Source organism: Myxine glutinosa, chromosome 9 (assembly GCF_964187855.1).
Source record: "Myxine glutinosa chromosome 9, kmMyxGlut1.1, whole genome shotgun sequence".
In the NCBI taxonomy this organism is placed as follows: Eukaryota; Metazoa; Chordata; class Myxini; order Myxiniformes; family Myxinidae; genus Myxine; species Myxine glutinosa.
In genome coordinates this window covers 4,211,731-4,228,202 of record NC_136269.1, presented here as the reverse complement: position 1 = coordinate 4,228,202, position 16,472 = coordinate 4,211,731, and the positions used below count along the sequence as shown (strand labels likewise).

General features: G+C 39.1%; 1 protein-coding gene across 2 annotated transcripts in view; it reads left to right on the top strand.

Annotated features, from left to right (window-relative positions):
• Nucleotides 1-16,472, top strand: part of SLC25A21 (solute carrier family 25 member 21) — a 401,068-nt gene that overhangs the window by 315,511 nt on the left and 69,085 nt on the right. For both annotated transcript variants that reach the window (XM_078784071.1, XM_078784072.1), the window contains one exon: nucleotides 2,279-2,386. In XM_078784071.1, coding sequence (XP_078640197.1) covers nucleotides 2,279-2,386 — 108 coding nt within the window. The remainder of the gene's footprint in view (nucleotides 1-2,278; nucleotides 2,387-16,472) is intronic.

Below are 16,472 nucleotides of genomic sequence, written 5' to 3'. Positions count from 1 at the left end.
TTTTTAACGTTTTAAATTTTTTGGTTTAAATTTTTTGGTTTCTCGGGCCAAGACAATCACTGGTGGTTGATACAACTCCGTGACGTTTGCTGGTGATTTCAGCGCATTGGTCCGAATCCCTCGACGTGTTTCTGAGACAAATATTGGTGGTTGTTAGCAACGGTGTTAAATAGTGCAACGGTGGTGGATAGTGCAACGGTGTTAAATAGTGCAACGGTGTTAAATAGTGCAACGGTGGTGGATAGTGCAACGGTGTTAAATAGTGCAACGGTGTTAAATAGTGCAACGGTGGTGGATAGTGCAACGGTGGTGGATAGTGCAACGGTGGTGGATAGTGCAACGGTGGTGGATAGTGCAACGGTGGTGGATAGTGCAACGGTGGTGGATAGTGCAACGGTGGTGGATAGTGCAACGGTGGTGGATAGTGCAACGGTGGTGGATAGTGCAACGGTGGTGGATAGTGCAACGGTGGTGGATAGTGCAACGGTGGTGGATAGTGCAACGGTGGTGGATAGTGCAACGGTGGTGGATAGTGCAACGGTGTTAAATAGTGCAACGGTGGTGGATAGTGCAACGGTGGTGGATAGTGCAACGGTGGTGGATAGTGCAACGGTGGTGGATAGTGCAACGGTGGTGGATAGTGCAACGGTGGTGGATAGTGCAACGGTGGTGGATAGTGCAACGGTGGTGGATAGTGCAACGGTGGTGGATAGTGCAACGGTGGTGGATAGTGCAACGGTGGTGGATAGTGCAACGGTGGTGGATAGTGCAACGGTGGTGGATAGTGCAACGGTGGTGGATTGTGCAACGGTGGTGGATAGTGCAACAGTGTTAGATTATGTTCACAAATAAATAATTATTGACACACGGATGATTGATACATAAATACATCATTATTAATACACGGATTCTGTTCATAAATAAATAATTATTAATACATGGATTCTGTTCATAAATAAATAATTATTAATACATGGATTCTGTTCATAAATAAATTAATTATTAATACATGGATTCTGTTCATAAATAAATAATTATTAATACATGGATTCTGTTCATAAATAAATAATTATTAATACATGGATTCTGTTCATAAATAAATTAATTATTAATACATGGATTCTGTTCATAAATAAATAATTATTAATACACGGATGATTGATACATAAATACATCATTATTAATACACGGATTCTGTTCATAAATAAATAATTATTAATACATGGATTCTGTTCATAAATAAATAATTATTGACACACGGATGATTGATACATAAATACATCATTATTAATACACGGATTATGTTCATAAATAAATAATTATTAATACACGGATGATTGATACATAAATACATCATTATTAATACTGCTACGATTCATAAAACTCGCGACTCTTCTCAAAATGAAGTCTTTGAGATGTATTTTGATTTCCTCTTCCCACCTAAAAAAAAATCTTCGATTTATTAATTTTTTTTATTTTTTCGTTTGGAATTTTTTTTAATCAAAATTAATCTCAGATATTATTTGTCTTGTAAAGAATTTGTTCAGGTTCCAAATGTAATTTCGTTCCGCATTTGTGAAGATTTTTTTAACCCCTTTGCATTTCTGAAAAACTTAAGAGTCTGAATACGAAAACCATTTGATTTGAATTTTTATTTATTTCAAAATTGATTTGATTTGAATTTTATTTTTTCAAAATTGATTTGATTTGAATTTTTTAAAATTCAAAATTGATTTGATTTGAATAATTTTTTTTTCAAAATTGAATTGATTTGAATTTTTTTTCAAATCAAATGGAAACTTTGGTTTTCGGATCGAGAGACTTTCAAACTTTTAAAAATGCAAATGGTTACCAATCTCCAAAAATGATGGAAGAAACCTTAAACTCTGGACACATGGAACGTGAGGAAGTCAGGTGTGTTGATTTGAAGAGTTTTGTTAATATTGATGAACCTCATGATGCTTTAGTCTGACTAAGAGTGTTTTGATTTTAAGAATCTCAGGGTGTGGGTCCCTCAACCCCTCATATGGTGATACCCTGAAGTGTCAATTATTTCCTGTGTATCGCTTTGCTGTTTGCTTTGATTTCTGTAGTAACAATAGGTAGATCATACTTTTCATATATTTTGATAATATCCTAACAATGATTGGCTACCTGTGTGCATACGGACACTACCGGCCTTTTAATTTGTGCAGAGTATTAACCCCTGAAGGTTTCGCAATTTTAAACTACCTCCCACCTCATGTATTCTTATTTACCTGACTTGGTCATTGCCCAGGCCTACACGCTTGCCGGTTTGGGTTGTGGTCTCACCGAGGCTGTGGTCATCAACCCCTTCGAGGTGGTTAAGGTGCACCTGCAGGCTCAACGCACGGCCTTCGGATTGGTGAGTCGTGCACGTCTTTCAAAATCATTTGGCTGAAATAATATCGATAAGTTAATCAATACACCTTTATTTATTTACTTTCGAATACCATACTTCACTAATAAGGAAATGAAATTTTCGAAACCGCTTTCAATGTCCCAACGCTTGAGCATGTTGGATCTGAAGCATATGTTGCCCCTTTAAACAAAGGCTGCCTTTTTTATTTTCCTCCCAAGAACTCTCCTTGTCCCGTCTCCAACCCTCCTCCCCATCCCAGCCTCTCCCTCGCACAATCATCCGTCGGACATCACCGAAAGACAGCCACTTCTGTCAGACAAGTTGCATTTTCTTACCTTTGGTTCAACCTGTGCTTGGTGAGCGGTTGGATAAGATGTGCTTGGAAAATGTTAATTGGACAAAACCCTTTTATGACTTTTTAAAAATGGAGCCGAACATGAAATAGATTGCTTCAAGCTGTTTCTTTAAACTCTTTGCTCGTTAGAGAGAAATTTGGCTTCATTAGAATTCCTTTAAGGAGCGAGTCCAAAGACGACTTTGGCAAATCTTTTTGAACCCTAATCGCTTCCTCTGATTGCAGTGATAAGAGCAAAGCTTCTTGCAGTTAAATTTTGGAATCCCATTTTCCAATGTTATCTCAGGAAGACCCGAGAGGACCTTTTGATGTAATTCTGCAATGGACGAAGGCCAAACTGTAGCGGCCGCGGCTACACTGAGCACCTGAGCGTGACCAATGGTCTTTGCGTTAAAGTCGCCGCTTTTATTCGCGCACCGTGATGGCTACCTGAGGGTCCTGGTATCTCGGCTGTTTGCAAACCACGCAAGCCACAAGGCATCAGCATCACTTGTGGATCTCCTGGATCTCATACTCTCCGCTGCCCCCCTAACCCACCATCCTCGGGCCATTCCTCTCTACTTGAAACTTCATCGCAAGCTCAATGTACTCCCGAGCCCCCAAATCCCCACCATACCCCACCATCTCCTGTACTACCCACCCTTACCCTGCCCACCTATCACTACCCTGTCAAACATACGTGGTGCCGTGTTAGCTGGGTGCCTTCTTCATTCTATAGGTAACCCTTTGTGGTCACACTATCCTTAGTATGCGCACCTTGTTCACGAAAACTACTTTAATCAATTCACATCCTTACTTTGTGCAACTCCTCATGCTCCAAATCTTACTTTGTGCAACTCCTCATGCTCCAAATCTTACTCTGTGCAACTCCTCATGCTCCAAATCTTACTTTGTGCAACTCTTCATTCTCCAAATCTTACTTTGTGCAACTCCTCATTCTCCAAATCTTACTTTGTGCAACTCCTCATTCTCCAAATATTACTTTGTGCAACTCCTCATTCTCCAAATCTTACTTTGTGCAACTCCTCATGCTCCAAATCTTACTCTGTGCAACTCCTCATGCTCCAAATCTTACTTTGTGCAACTCCTCATTCTCCAAATCTTACTTTGTGCAACTCTTCATTCTCCAAATCTTACTTTGTGCAACTCTTCCTACTCCAAATCTTACTTTGTGCAACTCCTCATTCTCCAAATCTTAATTTGTGCAACTCCTCTTTCTCCAAATCTTACTTTGTGCAACTCCTCATTCTCCAAATATTACTTTGTGCAACTCCTCATTCTTCAAATATTACTTTGTGCAACTCCTCATCCTCCAAGTCCTACTTTGTGCAACTCTTCATTCTCCAAATCTTACTTTGTGCAACTCTTCTTCATTCTCCAAATCTTACTATGTGCAACTCCTCATGCTCCAAGTCTTACTTTGTTCAACTCCTCATGCTCCAAATCTTACTATGTGCAACTCTTCATTCTCCAAATCTTACTTTGTGCAACTCTTCATGCTCCAAATCTTACTTTGTGCAACTCTTCATTCTCCAAATCTTACTTTGTGCAACTCCTCATGCTCCAAATCTTACTTTGTGCAACTCATCATGCTCCAAATCTTACTTTGTGCAACTGTTCATTCTCCAAATCTTACTTTGTGCAACTCTTCATTCTCCAAATCTTACTTTGTGCAACTCTTCATTCTCCAAATCTTACTTTGTGCAACTCTTCATTCTCCAAATCTTACTTTGTGCAACTCCTCATGTTCCAAATCTTACTTTGTGCAACTCTTCATTCTCCAAATCTTACTTTGTGCAACTCCTCATGCTCCAAATCTTACTTTGTGCAACTCTTCATTCTCCAAATCTTACTTTGTGCAACTCTTTATTCTCCAATCTCCAAATCTTTTTTGTGCAACTCTTTATTCTCCAAATCTTACTTTGTGCAACTCCTCATGCTCCAAATCTTATTTTGTGCAACTCTTCATTCTCAAAATCTTACTTTGTGCAACTCTTCATTCTCCAAATCTTACTTTGTGCAACTCTTCATTCTCCAAATCTTACTTTGTGCAACTCCTCATTCTGCAAATCTTACTTTGTGCAACTCCTCATTCTGGAAATCTTACTTTGTGCAACTCTTCATGCTCGAAGTCTTACTTTGTGCAACTCCTCATGCTCCAACTCTTACTTTCTGCAACTCTTCATGCTCAAAGTCTTACTTTGTGCAACTCCTCATGCTCCAAATCTTACTTTGTGCAACTCCTCATGCTCCAAATCTTACTTTGTGCAACTCCTCATTCTCCAAATCTTACTTTGTGCAACACCTCATTCTCCAAATCTTACTTTGTGCAACTCCTCATTCTCCAAATCTTACTTTGTGCAACTCCTCATTCTCCAAATCTTACTTTGTGCAACTCCTCATTCTCCAAATCTTACTTTGTGCAACTCTTCATTCTCCAAATCTTACTTTGTGCAACTCCTCATGCTCCAAATCTTACTTTGTGCAACTCATCATGCTCCAAGTCTTACTTTGTGCAACTGTTCATTCTCCAAATCTTACTTTGTGCAACTCTTCATTCTCCAAATCTTACTTTGTGCAACTCTTCATTCTCCAAATCTTACTTTGTGCAACTCCTCATGCTCCAAATCTTACTTTGTGCAACTCTTCATTCTCCAAATCTTACTTTGTGCAACTCTTCATTCTCCAAATCTTACTTTGTGCAACTCCTCGTGCTCCAAGTCTTACTTTGTTCAAATCCTCATTCTCCAAATCTTACTTTGTGCAACTCCTCATTCTCCAAATCTTACTTTGTGCAACTCTTCATTCTCCAAATCTTACTTTGTGCAACTCTTCCTACTCCAAATCTTACTTTGTGCAACTCCTCATTCTCCAAATCTTAATTTGTGCAACTCCTCTTTCTCCAAATCTTACTTTGTGCAACTCCTCATTCTCCAAATATTACTTTGTGCAACTCCTCATTCTCCAAATATTACTTTGTGCAACTCCTCATCCTCCAAGTCCTACTTTGTGCAACTCTTCATTCTCCAAATCTTACTTTGTGCAACTCTTCTTCATTCTCCAAATCTTACTATGTGCAACTCCTCATGCTCCAAGTCTTACTTTGTTCAACTCCTCATGCTCCAAATCTTACTATGTGCAACTCTTCATTCTCCAAATCTTACTTTGTGCAACTCTTCATGCTCCAAATCTTACTTTGTGCAACTCTTCATTCTCCAAATCTTACTTTGTGCAACTCCTCATGCTCCAAATCTTACTTTGTGCAACTCATCATGCTCCAAATCTTACTTTGTGCAACTGTTCATTCTCCAAATCTTACTTTGTGCAACTCTTCATTCTCCAAATCTTACTTTGTGCAACTCTTCATTCTCCAAATCTTACTTTGTGCAACTCTTCATTCTCCAAATCTTACTTTGTGCAACTCCTCATGTTCCAAATCTTACTTTGTGCAACTCTTCATTCTCCAAATCTTACTTTGTGCAACTCCTCATGCTCCAAATCTTACTTTGTGCAACTCTTCATTCTCCAAATCTTACTTTGTGCAACTCTTTATTCTCCATTCTCCAAATCTTTTTTGTGCAACTCTTTATTCTCCAAATCTTACTTTGTGCAACTCCTCATGCTCCAAATCTTATTTTGTGCAACTCTTCATTCTCAAAATCTTACTTTGTGCAACTCTTCATTCTCCAAATCTTACTTTGTGCAACTCTTCATTCTCCAAATCTTACTTTGTGCAACTCCTCATTCTGCAAATCTTACTTTGTGCAACTCCTCATTCTGGAAATCTTACTTTGTGCAACTCTTCATGCTCAAAGTCTTACTTTGTGCAACTCCTCATGCTCCAACTCTTACTTTCTGCAACTCTTCATGCTCAAAGTCTTACTTTGTGCAACTCCTCATGCTCCAAATCTTACTTTGTGCAACTCCTCATGCTCCAAATCTTACTTTGTGCAACTCCTCATTCTCCAAATCTTACTTTGTGCAACACCTCATTCTCCAAATCTTACTTTGTGCAACTCCTCATTCTCCAAATCTTACTTTGTGCAACTCCTCATTCTCCAAATCTTACTTTGTGCAACTCCTCATTCTCCAAATCTTACTTTGTGCAACTCTTCATTCTCCAAATCTTACTTTGTGCAACTCCTCATGCTCCAAATCTTACTTTGTGCAACTCATCATGCTCCAAGTCTTACTTTGTGCAACTGTTCATTCTCCAAATCTTACTTTGTGCAACTCTTCATTCTCCAAATCTTACTTTGTGCAACTCTTCATTCTCCAAATCTTACTTTGTGCAACTCCTCATGCTCCAAATCTTACTTTGTGCAACTCTTCATTCTCCAAGTCTTACTTTGTGCAACTCCTCGTGCTCCAAGTCTTACTTTGTTCAAATCCTCATTCTCCAAATCTTACTTTGTGCAACTCTTCATTCTCCAAATCTTACTTTGTGCAACTCTTCATTCTCCAAATCTTACTTTGTGCAACTCCTCATGCTCCAAATCTTACTTTGTGCAACTCTTCATTCTCCAAATCTTACTTTGTGCAACTCCTCATGCTCCAAGTCTTACTTTGTTCAACTCTTCATTCTCCAAATCTTACTTTGTGCAACTCTTCATTCTCCAAATCTTACTTTGTGCAACTCTTCATTCTCCAAATCTTACTTTGTGCAACTCCTCATGCTCCAAGTCTTACTTTGTTCAACTCTTCATTCTCCAAATCTTACTTTGTGCAACTCTTCATTCTCCAAATCTTACTTTGTGCAACTCCTCATGCTCCAAGTCTTACTTTGTTCAACTCTTCATTCTCCAAATCTTACTTTGTGCAACTCTTCATTCTCCAAATCTTACTTTGTGCAACTCTTCATTCTCAAAATCTTACTTTGTGCAACTTTTCATTCTCCAAATCTTACTTTGTGCAACTCTTCATTCTCCAAACTTACTTTGTGCAACTCCTCATTCTGCAAATCTTACTTTGTGCAACTCCTCATTCTGCAAATCTTACTTTGTGCAACTCTTCATGCTCGAAGTCTTACTTTGTGCAACTCCTCATGCTCCAACTCTTACTTTGTGCAACTCTTCATGCTCGAAGTCTTACTTTGTGCAACTCCTCATGCTCCAAATCTTACTTTGTGCAACTCCTCATTCTCCAAATCTTACTTTGCGCAACTCCTCATGCTCGAAGTCTTACTTTGTGCAACTCCTCATGCTCCAAATCTTACTTTGTGCAACTCCTCATTCTCCAAATCTTACTTTGTGCAACTCCTCATTCTCCAAATCTTACTTTGTGCAACTCCTCATGCTCCAAGTCTTACTTTGTGCAGCTCTTCATTCTCCAAATCTTACTTTGTGCAACTCTTCATTCTCCAAATCTTACTTTGTGCAACTCTTCATTCTCCAAGTCTTACTTTGTGCAACTCCTCATGCTCGAAGTCTTACTTTGTGCAACTCCTCATGCTCGAAGTCTTACTTTGTGCAACCCCTCATTCTCCAAATCTTACTTTGTGCAAGTCCTCATGCTCGAAGTCTTACTTTGTGCAACTCCTCATTCTCCAAATCTTACTTTGTGCAACTCCTCATTCTCCAAATCTTACTTTGTGCAACTCCTCATGCTCCAAATCTTACTTTGTGCAACTCCTCGTGCTCCAAGTCTTACTTTGTGCAACTCCTCATTCTCCAAATCTTACTTTGTGCAACTCCTCATGCTCGAAGTCTTACTTTGTGCAACTCTTCATTCTCCAAATCTTACTTTGTGCAACTCCTCATGCTCCAATTCTTAGTTTGTGTAACTCCTCATGCTCCAAGTCTTACTTTGTGCAACTCTTCATTCTCCAAATCTTACTTTGTGCAACTCTTCATTCTCCAAATCTTACTTTGTGCAACTCTTTATTCTCCATTCTCCAAATCTTACTTTGTGCAACTCTTCATTCTCCAAATCTTACTTTGTGCAACTCTTCATTCTCCAAATTTTACTTTGTGCAACTCCTCATGCTCCAAATCTTACTTTGTGCAACTCTTCATTCTCCAAATCTTACTTTGTGCAACTCTTCATTCTCCAAATCTTACTTTGTGCAACTCCTCATTCTGCAACTCTTACTTTGTGCAACTCCTCTTCTCCAAATATTACTTTGTGCAACTCCTCATGCTCGAAGTCTTACTTTGTGCAACTCCTCATGCTCCAAATCTTACTTTGTGCAACTCCTCATGCTCCAAATCTTACTTTGTGCAACTCCTCATGCTCGAAGTCTTACTTTGTGAAACTCCTCATGCTCCAAATCTTACTTTGTGCAACTGCTCCTTCTCCAAATCTTACTTTGTGCAACTCTTCATTCTCCAAGTCTTACTTTGTGCAACTCCTCATTCTCCAAATCTTACTTTGTGCAACTACTCATGCTAGGTCTTACTTTGTGCAACTCCTCATGCTCCAAATCTTACTTTGTGCAACTCCTCATTCTCCAAATCTTACTTTGTGCAAATCCTCATGCTCCAAATCTTACTTTGTGCAACTCCTCATGCTCGAAGTCTTACTTTGTGCAACTCTTCATTCTCCAAATCTTACTTCGTGCAACTGCTCATGCTCCAAATCTTACTTTGTGCAACTCCTCATGCTCCAAGTCTTACTTTGTGCAACTCTTCATTCTCCAAATCTTACTTTGTGCAACTCTTCATTCTCCAAATCCTACTTTGTGCAACTCCTCATTCTCCAAAACCTACTTTGAGCAACTCCTCGTGCTCCAAGTCTTACTTTGTGCAACTCCTCATGCTCGAAGTCTTACTTTGTGCAACCCCTCATTCTCCAAATCTTACTTTGTGCATCTCCTCATGCTCCAAATCTTACTTTGTGCAACTCCTCATGCTCGAAGGCTTACTTTGTGCAACTCCTCATTCTCCAAATCTTACTTTGTGCAACTCTTCATTCTCCAAATCTTACTTTGTGCAACTCTTCATTCTCCAAATCTTACTTTGTGCAACTCTTCATTCTCTAAATCTTACTTTGTGCAACTCTTCATTCTCCAAATCTTACTTTGTGCAACTCTTCATTCTCCAAATCTTACTTTGTGCAACTCCTCATTCTGCAACTCTTACTTTGTGCAACTCCTCATTCTCCAAATCTTACTTTGTGCAACTCCTCATGCTCGAAGTCTTACTTTGTGCAACTCCTCATGCTCCAAATCTTACTTTGTGCAACTCCTCATGCTCCAAATCTTACTTTGTGCAACTCCTCAGACTCGAAGTCTTACTTTGTGCAACTCCTCAGGCTCGAAGTCTTACTTTGTGCAACTCCTCGTGCTCCAAATCTTACTTTGTGCAACTGCTCATTCTCCAAATCTTACTTTGTGCAACTCTTCATTCTCCAAGTCTTACTTTGTGCACTCCTCATTCTCCAAATCTTACTTTGTGCAACTACTCATACTCGGTTTTACTTTGTGCAACTCCTCATGCTCCAAATCTTACTTTGTGCAACTCCTCATTCTCCAAATCTTACTTTGTGCAACTCCTCATGCTCCAAATCCTACTTTGTGCAACTCTTCATTCTCCAAATCTTACTTTGTGCAACTCTTCATTCTCCAAATCTTACTTTGTGCAACTCCTCATGCTCCAAATCTTACTTTGTGCAACTCTTCATTCTCCAAATCTTACTTTGTGCAACTCTTCATTCTCCAAATCTTACTTTGTGCAACTCCTCATTCTGCAACTCTTACTTTGTGCAACTCCTCTTCTCCAAATATTACTTTGTGCAACTCCTCATGCTCGAAGTCTTACTTTGTGCAACTCCTCATTCTCCAAATATTACTTTGTGCAACTCCTCATTCTCCAAATATTACTTTGTGCAACTCCTCATCCTCCAAGTCTTACTTTGTGCAACTCTTCATTCTCCAAATCTTACTTTGTGCAACTCTTCCTACTCCAAATCTTACTTTGTGCAACTCCTCATTCTCCAAATCTTAATTTGTGCAACTCCTCTTTCTCCAAATCTTACTTTGTGCAACTCCTCATTCTCCAAATATTACTTTGTGCAACTCGTCATTCTCCAAATATTACTTTGTGCAACTCGTCATTCTCCAAATATTACTTTGTGCAACTCCTCATCCTCCAAGTCCTACTTTGTGCAACTCTTCATTCTCCAAATCTTACTTTGTGCAACTCTTCTTCATTCTCCAAATCTTACTATGTGCAACTCCTCATGCTCCAAGTCTTACTTTGTTCAACTCCTCATGCTCCAAATCTTACTATGTGCAACTCTTCATTCTCCAAATCTTACTTTGTGCAACTCTTCATGCTCCAAATCTTACTTTGTGCAACTCTTCATTCTCCAAATCTTACTTTGTGCAACTCCTCATGCTCCAAATCTTACTTTGTGCAACTCATCATGCTCCAAATCTTACTTTGTGCAACTGTTCATTCTCCAAATCTTACTTTGTGCAACTCTTCATTCTCCAAATCTTACTTTGTGCAACTCTTCATTCTCCAAATCTTACTTTGTGCAACTCTTCATTCTCCAAATCTTACTTTGTGCAACTCTTCATTCTCCAAATCTTACTTTGTGCAACTCCTCATGTTCCAAATCTTACTTTGTGCAACTCTTCATTCTCCAAATCTTACTTTGTGCAACTCCTCATGCTCCAAATCTTACTTTGTGCAACTCTTCATTCTCCAAATCTTACTTTGTGCAACTCTTTATTCTCCATTCTCCAAATCTTTTTTGTGCAACTCTTTATTCTCCAAATCTTACTTTGTGCAACTCCTCATGCTCCAAATCTTATTTTGTGCAACTCTTCATTCTCAAAATCTTACTTTGTGCAACTCTTCATTCTCCAAATCTTACTTTGTGCAACTCTTCATTCTCCAAATCTTACTTTGTGCAACTCCTCATTCTGCAAATCTTACTTTGTGCAACTCCTCATTCTGCAAATCTTACTTTGTGCAACTCTTCATGCTCGAAGTCTTACTTTGTGCAACTCCTCATGCTCCAAATCTTACTTTGTGCAACTCCTCATGCTCCAAATCTTACTTTGTGCAACTCCTCATTCTCCAAATCTTACTTTGTGCAACACCTCATTCTCCAAATCTTACTTTGTGCAACTCCTCATTCTCCAAATCTTACTTTGTGCAACTCCTCATTCTCCAAATCTTACTTTGTGCAACTCCTCATGCTCCAAATCCTACTTTGTGCAACTCTTCATTCTCCAAATCTTACTTTGTGCAACTCTTCATTCTCCAAATCTTACTTTGTGCAACTCCTCATGCTCCAAATCTTACTTTGTGCAACTCTTCATTCTCCAAATCTTACTTTGTGCAACTCTTCATTCTCCAAATCTTACTTTGTGCAACTCCTCATTCTGCAACTCTTACTTTGTGCAACTCCTCTTCTCCAAATATTACTTTGTGCAACTCCTCATGCTCGAAGTCTTACTTTGTGCAACTCCTCATTCTCCAAATATTACTTTGTGCAACTCCTCATTCTCCAAATATTACTTTGTGCAACTCCTCATCCTCCAAGTCTTACTTTGTGCAACTCTTCATTCTCCAAATCTTACTTTGTGCAACTCTTCCTACTCCAAATCTTACTTTGTGCAACTCCTCATTCTCCAAATCTTAATTTGTGCAACTCCTCTTTCTCCAAATCTTACTTTGTGCAACTCCTCATTCTCCAAATATTAATTTGTGCAACTCGTCATTCTCCAAATATTACTTTGTGCAACTCGTCATTCTCCAAATATTACTTTGTGCAACTCCTCATCCTCCAAGTCCTACTTTGTGCAACTCTTCATTCTCCAAATCTTACTTTGTGCAACTCTTCTTCATTCTCCAAATCTTACTATGTGCAACTCCTCATGCTCCAAGTCTTACTTTGTTCAACTCCTCATGCTCCAAATCTTACTATGTGCAACTCTTCATTCTCCAAATCTTACTTTGTGCAACTCTTCATGCTCCAAATCTTACTTTGTGCAACTCTTCATTCTCCAAATCTTACTTTGTGCAACTCCTCATGCTCCAAATCTTACTTTGTGCAACTCATCATGCTCCAAATCTTACTTTGTGCAACTGTTCATTCTCCAAATCTTACTTTGTGCAACTCTTCATTCTCCAAATCTTACTTTGTGCAACTCTTCATTCTCCAAATCTTACTTTGTGCAACTCTTCATTCTCCAAATCTTACTTTGTGCAACTCTTCATTCTCCAAATCTTACTTTGTGCAACTCCTCATGTTCCAAATCTTACTTTGTGCAACTCTTCATTCTCCAAATCTTACTTTGTGCAACTCCTCATGCTCCAAATCTTACTTTATGCAACTCTTCATTCTCCAAATCTTACTTTGTGCAACTCTTTATTCTCCATTCTCCAAATCTTTTTTGTGCAACTCTTTATTCTCCAAATCTTACTTTGTGCAACTCCTCATGCTCCAAATCTTATTTTGTGCAACTCTTCATTCTCAAAATCTTACTTTGTGCAACTCTTCATTCTCCAAATCTTACTTTGTGCAACTCTTCATTCTCCAAATCTTACTTTGTGCAACTCCTCATTCTGCAAATCTTACTTTGTGCAACTCCTCATTCTGCAAATCTTACTTTGTGCAACTCTTCATGCTCGAAGTCTTACTTTGTGCAACTCCTCATGCTCCAAATCTTACTTTGTGCAACTCCTCATGCTCCAAATCTTACTTTGTGCAACTCCTCATTCTCCAAATCTTACTTTGTGCAACACCTCATTCTCCAAATCTTACTTTGTGCAACTCCTCATTCTCCAAATCTTACTTTGTGCAACTCCTGATTCTCCAAATCTACTTGTGCAACTCCTCATTCTCCAAATATTACTTTGTGCAACTACTCATGCTCGGTTTTACTTTGTGCAACTCCTCATGTTCCAAATCTTACTTTGTGCAACTCCTCATGTTCCAAATCTTACTTTGTGCAACTCCTCATTCTCCAAATCTTACTTTGTGCAACTCCTCATGCTCCAAATCCTACTTTGTGCAACTCTTCATTCTCCAAATCTTACTTTGTGCAACTCTTCATTCTCCAAATCTTACTTTGTGCAACTCCTCATTCTACAAATCGGACTTTGTGCAACTCCTCGTGCTCCAAATCTTACTTTGTGGAACTCCTCATTCTGCAAATCTTACTTTGTGCAACTCGGCATTCACCAAATCTTACTTTGTGCAACTCCTCATTCTCCAAATCTTACTTTGTGCATCTCCTCATGCTCCAAATCTTAATTTGTGCAACTCCTAATGCTCCAAATCTTACTTTGTGCAACTCCTCATGCTCCAAATCCTACTTTGTGCAACTCTTCATTCTCCAAGTCTTACTTTGTGCAACTCCTCATTCTCCAAATCTTACTTTGTGCAACTCCTCATTCTCCAAATCTTACTTTGTGCAACTCCTCATGCTCCAAATCTTACTTTGTGCAACTCCTAATGCTCCAAATCTTACTTTGTGCAACTCCTCATGCTCGAAGGCTTACTTTGTGCAACTCTTCATTCTCCAAATCTTACTTTGTGCAACTCCTCATTCTGCAAATCTTACTTTGTGCAACTCTTCATTCTCCAAATCTTACTTTGTGAAACTCTTCATTCTCCAAATCTTACTTTGTGCATCTCCTCATTCTCCAAATATTACTTTGTGCAACTCCTCGTGCTCCAAGTCTTACTTTGTGCAACTCCTCATGCTCGAAGTCTTACTTTGTGCAACCCCTCATTCTCCAAATCTTACTTTGTGCAACTTCTCATGCTCCAAATCTTACTTTGTGCAACTCCTCATGCTCAAAGTCTTACTTTGTGCAACTCTTCATTCTCCAAATCTTACTTTGTGCAACTCCTCATGCTCCAAATCTTACTCTGTGCAACTCCTCATGCTCCAAGTCTTACTTTGTGCATCTCCTCATTCTCCAAATATTACTTTGTGCAACTCCTCGTGCTCCAAGTCTTACTTTGTGCAACTCCTCATGCTCGAAGTCTTACTTTGTGCAACCCCTCATTCTCCAAATCTTACTTTGTGCAACTCCTCATGCTCCAAATCTTACTTTGTGCAACTCCTCATGCTCAAAGTCTTACTTTGTGCAACTCTTCATTCTCTAAATCTTACTTTGTGCAACTCTTCATTCTCCAAATCTTACATTGTGCAACTCTTCATTCTCCAAATCTTACTTTGTGCAACTCTTCATTCTCCAAGTCTTACTTTGTGCAACTCCTCATGCTCCAAGTCTTACTTTGTGCATCTCCTCATGCTCGAAGTCTTACTTTGTGCAACCCCTCATTCTCCAAATCTTACATTGTGCAAGTCCTCATGCTCCAAGTCTTACTTTGTGCAACTCCTCATTCTCCAAATCCTACTTTGTGCAACTCCTCATTCTCCAAATCTTACTTTGTGCAACTCCTCGTGCTCCAAGTCTTACTTTGTGCACCTCTTCATGTTCGAAGACTTACTTTGTGCATCACCTCATTCTCCAAATCTTACTTTGTGCAACTCCTCATGCTCCAAATCTTACTTTGTGCAACTCCTCATGCTCGAAGTCTTACTTTGTGCAACTCCTCATTCTCCAAATATTACTTTGTGCAACTCCTCATTCTCCAAATCTTACTTTGTGCAACTCCTCATGCTCCAAATCTTACTCTGTGCAACTCCTCATGCTCCAAATCTTACTTTGTGCAACTCCTCATTCTCCAAATCTTACTTTGTGCAACTCTTCATTCTCCAAATCTTACTTTGTGCAACTCTTCCTACTCCAAATCTTACTTTGTGCAACTCCTCATTCTCCAAATCTTAATTTGTGCAACTCCTCTTTCTCCAAATCTTACTTTGTGCAACTCCTCATTCTCCAAATATTACTTTGTGCAACTCCTCATTCTTCAAATATTACTTTGTGCAACTCCTCATCCTCCAAGTCCTACTTTGTGCAACTCTTCATTCTCCAAATCTTACTTTGTGCAACTCTTCTTCATTCTCCAAATCTTACTATGTGCAACTCCTCATGCTCCAAGTCTTACTTTGTTCAACTCCTCATGCTCCAAATCTTACTTTGTGCAACTCCTCATTCTCCAAATCTTACTTTGCGCAACTCCTCATGCTCGAAGTCTTACTTTGTGCAACTCCTCATGCTCCAAATCTTACTTTGTGCAACTCCTCATTCTCCAAATCTTACTTTGTGCAACTCCTCATTCTCCAAATCTTACTTTGTGCAACTCCTCATGCTCCAAGTCTTACTTTGTGCAGCTCTTCATTCTCCAAATCTTACTTTGTGCAACTCTTCATTCTCCAAATCTTACTTTGTGCAACTCTTCATTCTCCAAGTCTTACTTTGTGCAACTCCTCATGCTCGAAGTCTTACTTTGTGCAACTCCTCATGCTCGAAGTCTTACTTTGTGCAACCCCTCATTCTCCAAATCTTACTTTGTGCAAGTCCTCATGCTCGAAGTCTTACTTTGTGCAACTCCTCATTCTCCAAATCTTACTTTGTGCAACTCCTCATTCTCCAAATCTTACTTTATGCAACTCCTCATGCTCCAAATCTTACTTTGTGCAACTCCTCGTGCTCCAAGTCTTACTTTGTGCAACTCCTCATTCTCCAAATCTTACTTTGTGCAACTCCTCATGCTCGAAGTCTTACTTTGTGCAACTCTTCATTCTCCAAATCTTACTTTGTGCAACTCCTCATGCTCCAATTCTTAGTTTGTGTAACTCCTCATGCTCCAAGTCTTACTTTGTGCAACTCTTCATTCTCCAAATCTTACTTTGTGCAA